This window comes from Hemiscyllium ocellatum, chromosome 30, assembly GCF_020745735.1.
Source record: "Hemiscyllium ocellatum isolate sHemOce1 chromosome 30, sHemOce1.pat.X.cur, whole genome shotgun sequence".
Taxonomy (NCBI): Eukaryota; Metazoa; Chordata; class Chondrichthyes; order Orectolobiformes; family Hemiscylliidae; genus Hemiscyllium; species Hemiscyllium ocellatum.
The window spans coordinates 46,051,243-46,060,069 of NC_083430.1; the positions used below are offsets into that span (position 1 = coordinate 46,051,243).

Genomic DNA, 8,827 nt, shown 5'->3' on the forward strand with positions numbered 1-8,827 from the left:
GGGATCTGTTTGGAGGTGGCGGAAATGACGACGGATGATACGATGTATATGGAGGTTGGTGGGGTGGTAGGTGAGGACCAGTGGGGTTCTGTCCGGGTGGCGATTGAAGGGGCGGGGCTCAAGGGCGGAAGACCGGGAAGTGGAGGAGATGCGGTGGAGAGCATTGTCGATCACGTCTGGGGGGAAAATTGCGGTCTTTGAAGAAGGAGGCCATCTGGGTTGTTCGGTATTGGAACTGGTCCTCCTGGGAGCAGATGCGGCGGAGATGAAGGAATGGGGAATATGGGATGGTGTTTTTACAGGGGGCAGGGTGGGAGGGGGTATAGTCTAGGTAGCTGTGGGAGTCAATCGGTTTATAGCAAATGTCCATGTTGATTCGGTCGTCCGAGATAGAAATGGAAAGGTCTAGGAAGGGGAGGGAGGAATCTGAGATGGTCCAGGTAAATTTGAGGTCGGGGTGGAAGGTGTTGGTAAAGTGGATGAACTGTTCAACCTCCTCGTGGGAGCACAAGGCAGCGCCAATACAGTCATCGATGTAGCGGAGGAAAAGGTGGGGGGTGTTACCAGTGTAACTGTGGAAGATGGACTGTTCCACATATCCTACGAAGAGGCAGGCATAGCTGGGGCCCATGCGGGTGCCCATGGCTACTCCTTTGGTTTGGAGGAAGTGGGAGGATTGGAAAGAGAAGTCATTCAGAGTGAGGACCAGTTCAGTCAGTCGAAGGAGGGTGTCAGTGGAAGGGTACTGGTTGGTACGGTGGGAAAGGAAGAAGTGGAGGGCTTTGAGTCCTTCATGATGGGAGATGGAGGTGTACAGGGACTGGATGTCCATGGTGAAGATAAGGTGTTGGGGACCGGGGAAGCGAAAATCATGGAGGAGGTGGAAAGTGTGGGCGGTGTCCCAAACATAGGTGGGGAGTTCTTGGACTAAGGGGGACAGGACAATGTTGAGGTATGCAGAGATGAGTTCAGTGGGGCAGGAGCAGGCTGAGACAATGGGTCAGTCGGGGCAGTCAGGTTTGTGGATTTTGGGCAGGAAGTAGAAATGAGCGGTGTGGGGTTGTGGGACTACGAGGTTGGAGGCGGTGGATAGGAGATCCCCTGAGGAGATGAGGTTATGTAGGGTCTGGGAGATGATGGTTTGGTGGTGGGAGGTGGGGTCATGGTCAAGGGGGCAGTAGGAGGAGGTGTCTGCGATCTGGCGTTTAGCCTGAGCGGTGTAAAGTTCGGTGCGCCAAACTACTACCGTGCATCCCTTGTCTGCCGGTTTGATAGTGAGGTTGGGCTTGAAACGAAGGGAGTGGAGGGCTGCACGTTCCGAGGGTGAGAGATTGGAGTGGGTGAGAGGGGTGGAGAGGTTGAGGCGGTTAATATCACAGTGGCAGTTGGCTAAGAGATCGAGGGCGAGTTAGGCATAGGGGCGTGGTGATGGCGATCGGCGTGGGGGCGGGGTTGGGCGTGGGGGCAGGGTCGGCTTGGGGGCGGGGTCAAGCGTGGTGACGGCAATCGGCGTGGGGGCGGGGTTAGGCGCGGTGACGATTATCGACGTAGGGGCGGGGTTAGGCATGGTGACGGAGATCGGCGTGGGGCGGGGTTATGCGTGGTGCGGAGATCGGCGTGGGGGCGGAGACGCATGCGGCGTGGTCGTTGTGCAGGTGAGTGATGTCACTGGGGCGGAAGTGGCTGCAGCGAGGGCAGAAACGGTGTTGTTTCCGGTGTAATTATACTTGATGTTTGGCAGAAGGGTCAATATATGACAAAATACTGTCATGAACATAATACAGACTCTTTGCCCCCATCCACACACACACCTTTCTTACCCACTTGTAAAGAAAAAGGATCCAAAATAAAAGCAGACCATTTATATAAAAAATAGACTTTTTTAATTCTAAAAGTACAAATATTTACTTCCTTGCCAACCTCACAGAAGCATCTTCTCTAAAAATACAGCTACAATAAAAAAAAGTAAGTGATAATATATTATAATATAAAACTGTACACTTGGCATTTACAATATTTACACCAGTCACATGATGATGACATGGCAATGTTAAAATAATGCTTTCTTGCATTAATATTTTGGAATTCATGTGAGACAGTATCGATCAGATAGTATCTGGGCTGGGTCACAATTCAAAAGGTTTAGAGTGGAAACAGATTCAAAGAGAAGTTCTTAGCCACAGCTCCATCTGGAACACTAATGCATTACTGCACATAATAAAACGCATTAAATTGTGAGGTGATTGGCACTGAAGTCAGCACTCTTTGATTTTATGAATGTGTACCATCAGCAGGGAGATGAGCCTCATTTGTGAGCTGCATATAATGGACAATCATAGGAAACACCTCTGATTTTCCATTGCCTAATGCAACAACTCATCCATAGCTTTGTAGAACTAATCCCTCAGTTTCACTGCAAATTCACGGCTGTGGAAGGGAGCAATTCAAAAACAATTTGGACCAATGTTATCGGGCGAATCTTCAAAACAAAATTTGCTTTCAGCAAGACTGCATTTTCAAACATTTGATTGTCAGAAAGGGATAATATTCAGAACAAAGTATTTATGGATATATGCTCGTTTATAATCCACCTTTCCTTGGAAACAAATATTCTAAATCACTGCAGATATCAAATGAATCTAAAGACAGTTATACTGTGCCGTTACAGCTAGTCAACAGTTAGAAGCTTCTGCTTTTATGCAGCATAGTCACCAATCATTCTCCTGTAATATGTTGCCATAAAAATGTCATTGTCAGAGGGACAATCATAGTGACAGGAACAGGTCTTGATAAACATCATCTTCTTCTTGATAAGATCTCCCTCTGGACATTTGAATTCCACATGTAGGGTGCTAGTGGAGTGAGGGGTGCAGCATCTCCCATCAGTGCAGACTCCACAGAACTTGGGTCGATAAGATTTTGTGCTGGTACAACCAGAAAACTCAAATTTCATTGACTTGATTGGCCTTGGAGTGCGGACACACTTTTTACCTCGCTGCAAAAAGGAGGGGGGAACAACAAAAAAAATTAGAAACAGCCAAGAGGCACTTTGAGGCAAGCACTATGGGCATCAACTCAAATAACAATTTGGACCAAATTCCATTTACAAAAGGTTTTTTAAAATTTAATATTGCCATATCTATGTCATAAGATATAGGATTTCCCTCTCACTTCTGAAAGTACTGACCCTTGCTCGTGAATGAGCTCCACAGCCACCCCCTAGTACTTCATCTGAAATGACTTGCTCTTCAATGCCCTGAAGCCCTAGCACATATTGTCACTCCCCCAGCCTGGGAGCATCAAGATCAAAACCAGAGTCCATATGTCGAGTCCATATGTCAAATCCAGTAACCCTTCTTCAGAGAAGAGGTCCCTTTAAACATTGATTGGACCTGAAACGTTGACTGTTTCTTCTCTGTAGGTGACGCCAGACCTGATAGGTTTTTCCAGCAATTTCTATTGTTCTTTGGTTTTTATTATCTTCCATTTACCTGGCTGAGACAAATTTATTACGTCACAGTAGGAGATGTTAGGACTCAGCTGTCAACATATTTTGTAGGGGGCATGAGATTTGGTTGGAAAGCACTCTGGTGAAAACTAAAGTGGTCAATTTAAGACAGGGAATAAAATCACATCTAATCAACTAACAATTTCCTTGTCAGTTTTGTATTCAATTGTAGCACTACAACTACATTTCCACAGGAGATCAGATAATTCAGCACAAGGTTTATCAGCCAAAAATAGCATGACCAATATGGGGCAAAAGTGAGCACTTTGGGATAATGTTGCTAATCAGCTTTGATTTCACTGAATGAGGTAACAGATTCAAGGGTAAAACAGTGAATAGCCTACCCCTAGGTTTTGCACAGAGCAGGAAGGTACTTGGAACTTGCAGGTTCGCATGACTTAGTGCCATATTAGGCAGTAATTTTAAGTGAGAGGAGAATTTAAACAAACTATAAACCTTCATGTAAAATTGTATTAGTATTTATATGGATTATTGCACAGGTTTCAAAAGAAACCAACAATTAACAATTCCAACATAAAGCAGAGGGTTTTTCTCTATCATAGACTGTTAAACTGACATATTGTGAGGAGTTTAATACCTTGATACTTTTCTCGAGATTGGCACCACAGGGCCGGACCATACACAGCCTGCTCTGCTTCTCCAAGCGGCATTTCCTATTGTCATTAGTTACTCTGGTGGAAAGCCCCATTCCACATGACCTTGAGCACGCACTCCAGTCCGTGGTTTGGACAATACAATTGTCACGGACCTGACTTGAATCGGGGCCAAAAATAGCTTCTTGCCTATAAACTGAAAAATTTTAAAAAAATTTAAGAGGTAGGGAAACTCCCTGGACATTCAATACCTTATAAAGTCTTAATAATGATTTAACAGATTCCCTTTCATTAAGTGACTGTACTGAGTGGCACAATTATCACTATTAATCTCAGCAAGTGATTTGGATGTGCAGGTGTTGGACTGGGGTGGACAAATTTAAAAATCACAACACCAGATTATAATCCAACAGGTTTATCTGGAAGCACTAGCTTTCCAAGCACTGCTCCTTCATCAGGTGGTTGTGTTGCACTCCGAAAGCTAGTGCTTCCATTTAAATCTGTTGTACTATAATCTGGTGTTGTATAATTTTTAACTTAATCTCAGCAAAGCACATTGCAGTAGATGGTTTGCTCATCAATGCTACTCCAGTCTTTCACCCCCACCCCCCCACTTCTGTTGAGTTTGTTAAATATTTAGCTGTGAATATTATTAGGAACTACATCTCCACAACAAAGGCTGTCAGTGAAGGAGTTCAGCTGGTGAATGATTGCTGGAGAAAGTGAGAACTGAGTTCCATGAAGGATTAACCCTTACCTGCCATGGCAGCATTGAAGACTGAGTGATCCCGAGGTTTGTCGCAAACCCACTCTTCACAGCATTTTCCAGGGATCTTCACTCGTCTGGGTACTGGACAATCTGGGCTTGGCAGACGCATGTCATCCATACAGAAAGGGACACAGCCGATTGCTCCATCCATGCAAGTGCATTGATACTTACAACTGGGCTGAAATGTCTCTCCATTCCTGTAGATCACTCCTCCCAGATCACAGGTCGCTCCCTCCCTTGCTAAAAGACAGAAAAACCAGGATTTAGAAAAAAGAATAAACAAAAGCAGGAACTACTGGAGAAAATCAGCAGGTCTGGCAGCAATGGTGGCGAGAGAAGTAGTTAATGTTTTGAATCAGGTGACCCTTAAAAATAGCTCTAGCATCCAAAATTCCGTAGAAACAAAAAGTTCAGACTTAATATTCACTCTTTTTACTTTTAAGCTGCTTGTTTTGGAGAAGGTTCCCAGCATTTTTAGGGTTTATTATGGGTCCAATGCCAAATCAATAATTGGTTTGCTTCTTGCAAGAGCAAGGATGATGTGAAACATTTACACTCTTGCTCTCAACAGATTCTATGCAACACCTGTCACATTCAGGAGGTTCACATGCATTTTAGTGATACAAGCAGGTAATCCATATATTTTCCAATCAATCTGCTCAGATATTATTATACAGAAGCAGGTGGGACTTGTACCCTGGGCCTCTTGGTCCAGAGGTAGGGACGCTGCTCCTGCACCACAACAGCACCCCCCAGCAGGCAATCCAAGCTAACACTGCAGTAATGTAATGAGCAAGAGTTGCGCTGTGAGGGGCATTGACAGAGGCTCCATCCACCCTTAGGTAGAAAAGAATGATCACACATGTAAGGGTGGGAGAGTTCTCCCCAATGTGAACAGAGAACAGTGCAGGCCCTTTGGCCCTTGGTGTTTTGTCCTTGTCGATATATCCCTCACCAACCATTAATTTGAAAAAAGATGCTGAAAATCTGAAGAATGAAGAGAAAAACAGTTCGAAAGAAGAGTCATATATCGGACTCGAAACATAAATGGTTTCTCTCTGCACAGATGTTGACTGACCTGCTGTGTTTCTCCAACAACCGGAATACCAGAGAAAGTCAGTGGGTCGGAGAAACAGAGCTAAATCTTCCAGGTATTCTGAAGGAGGGTCACTGGACCCGAAATGCTGATTCTGTTTCTCTGTACAGTTGCTGCTAGACCTGCTGAGTTTCTCAGCCCTTTATAATCTTTCATGTCTACAGCTCTTCAGCAAAAATGGAGACAGTAGCTTTTCTCTACAGGTGCTGTCAGACCTGCTGAGTAATCATAGCATTAGGTTCATAGATTCAGAAAAGGCAAACTGTCTACAGCACAGAAATAACAGACCCTTTGGCCCATTGAATCTGCACCAGTCAAAAACAACCACTTAACCATTCTAATCCCACATCTCATTCCATGATGCAATGTTATAGTTACATTTGCTTGTCTATTATTGAATTGCTGTTTTGGAGGGTTGCTCTCTGGGCAAATTGAACCCTGTGTCTACATTACAAAAGTGATTACAATTCAGAAACATCTAGGAATCTGATCAAGTAAAGACCAACCACCTCTTTCTCATGGGAAGAGGTAAGGAATGAGCCATTTCCTTTTGGCTTGTTGTCAGGTTCAGCAGTTGCTTACCCACGCAGATGCCAGTTTGTTCGCTGGAGAGAGTGGGCCCGCTGCAGTACAGCCCCTTGTGTTGGTCGCAGGGCTGCGTGGAGTCACACACATCACCCAGTTGCCTGGCGCAGACCTTACAGCAGCCACAGCCGTCAGTCAGCAGACTCACCCCGGCAGGGCAGCTCGGAGGTCCCGGGGGACAACGGCAAGGGTACACGCAGTCCTCAGCCCCCACTCCGGCCTAACGGGAGAGAAACAAAACCCATTTAATTAAAAATGGGATGGTGCCAGCGAAGGACTGAAATAAAGTTTACATCTTCAACTCCCATCCATACAAATAGACCCAAATTATTGGAAACAGAAACCAATTGGGATTATTTTCCCGTACAAAATGAGAAAATATGAAACATAATGACCCTTAAAGGAAGCGCTCAGCCTGCTCTGTATTTAATTTTTTTTGTTATTTGTTTGATTTTTGTAATAACTGCTCCATCCAAAATTTTACAACGCACGAAACAATACCCGCTCTTTAAGGTAGTGAGAGGCGCAGTTCAGCGGAGAACAAGGGTCAGAGGCGATTTGTTTGACAGACCACCCCCACCCCCCACCGCCCCCCACCCAAAACAGCAGCGACACGATAAGGTGGTTAAAAATCTGAGGAGTTTCAGCCCACTTTAACCCAGAAATCCACTGCCGAATACAGGCGGTGGTACAGTGGGAGCTTGCGGAGGTCTGTCTCGCCCTCCACACTGTCCGAATGTATAAGCTGCTTCCTCCCATAGCCGATCAGCCGGTTAGTGAGCGGGCGCCTGCGGGGCTGCGCTGACACTGGAACCTACCCAGTACCGAGAGAGGACCAGAAGCAACGCCAGACACCGGCACAAGGTCAATTCCATTTCACCAGACATTGTCTTTTCCCCCCTGACAAGAAATAATGCCTTTTTTTTAATTTAATGCGCCGGTTTGCTGCGGCGAACGGGCCAGTTTCCTGATCTCTTCAGCACTGACCGAATGGATTTCAGTCCTGCTCCTCCAGCTCTGCGGGAACTCAGCGCCAACCCCGTCCCTTTAAGTAGCCGCTCAGAGGGCGGGTCAACAACATCCCCGTGCGGCCAAAATGTGGCCACATTCCTGACGGATGTTTCCAATTCCTCGTAGCCAAAAAGTGGTTTCAGATGAAGCCGCCAACCGAGAGAAAAAATTACCTGAAATATTTGTGGTTTTTGTTCAAAAGGAAGGACCCACTTCAACACAATATTTCCTTCACACCTCGCCTTTCAAAACCGACAACACAGCAGTGATTTTCTATTTTTTTTAAACAAAAAAGGAAGCTCTGATGTGGTGGAAGCAGAACAGTTTTCAAAAGAGAAATCGGTAAGGATTTGTAAAAGAGCCATTTAAAATGCACGGGAGAATGGGACTGAAAGGATCGCTGTATTGCGGGGTTAGTACATGTGAATGGCCCGAATGGCTTCCTGTTTTGTACTATGTTCGCATCAATCTGTGATTCAATAACATTTTGCTGGCCAAATATCTGACCTGAACTGAGTGTTTCGTAACCATTTTGAGATTATCTAGCAGTTAGATTCTTACAGATTACACAGAAAAAGTGCACAAAGACCAATTATCATGGTTAATCACCTAAAACATTAATATCATTCAGGGTTACATTCAAACATATTTCACTGGGCACACATTATTTCACAGTTAACTAGCACAGTAAAGATCTCCACTGATGTGCTCTGCTGATATGATTTTAATTTTAAGATGCAAGTAAGAGTCAGCTCAGTTGGCAGCCTTTTGGATTTCAGCTCCAGGGATGGAGCTCAAAATTCTCTGCCTATCATTCAGGGCAAAGTTAAAAATCACACAACACCGGATTATAGACCAACAGGTTTATTTGGAAGCACTAACTTTCAAACGGCAGCACCTTCAACCACCTGATGAAGGAGCAGCGCTCCAAAAGTTAGTGCTTCCAAATAAACCTGTTGTGTGATTTTTAACTTTGTACACCTCAGTCCAACACCAGCACCTCCAAGTCATAACATTCAGGACAGAACTGAGGGAATGCGATATTGTCAGAGGTGCCACTTTGTGGTTGTACAGCATCCGATAGCTCGATTCCTGAAGAAGACCAAGGGAGTTATCCCCAATGCCCTGGTCAATATTTATCCCTCAACCAACATAGAAAATTACAGCACAATACAGGCCCTTCGGCCTTCGATGTTGCACCGCCCTGTGAAACCAATCCGAAGCCCATCTAACCTGCACTATTC

General features: G+C 45.1%; 1 protein-coding gene across 1 annotated transcript; it reads right to left on the reverse strand.

Moving 5' to 3' along the window:
- Positions 1 to 1,860: 1,860 nt before the first annotated feature.
- LOC132829845 (CCN family member 2-like) lies at positions 1,861 to 7,588 on the reverse strand. Its single transcript, XM_060847223.1, has 5 exons — positions 7,391 to 7,588; positions 6,570 to 6,792; positions 4,880 to 5,131; positions 4,107 to 4,318; positions 1,861 to 2,995 (listed from the first exon to the last, which is right to left on the reverse strand). Exons 1-5 carry the CDS (start codon positions 7,457 to 7,459, stop codon positions 2,696 to 2,698), a joined length of 1,056 nt encoding a protein of 351 aa, XP_060703206.1. The 5' UTR covers positions 7,460 to 7,588; the 3' UTR covers positions 1,861 to 2,695.
- Positions 7,589 to 8,827: the final 1,239 nt, after the last annotated feature.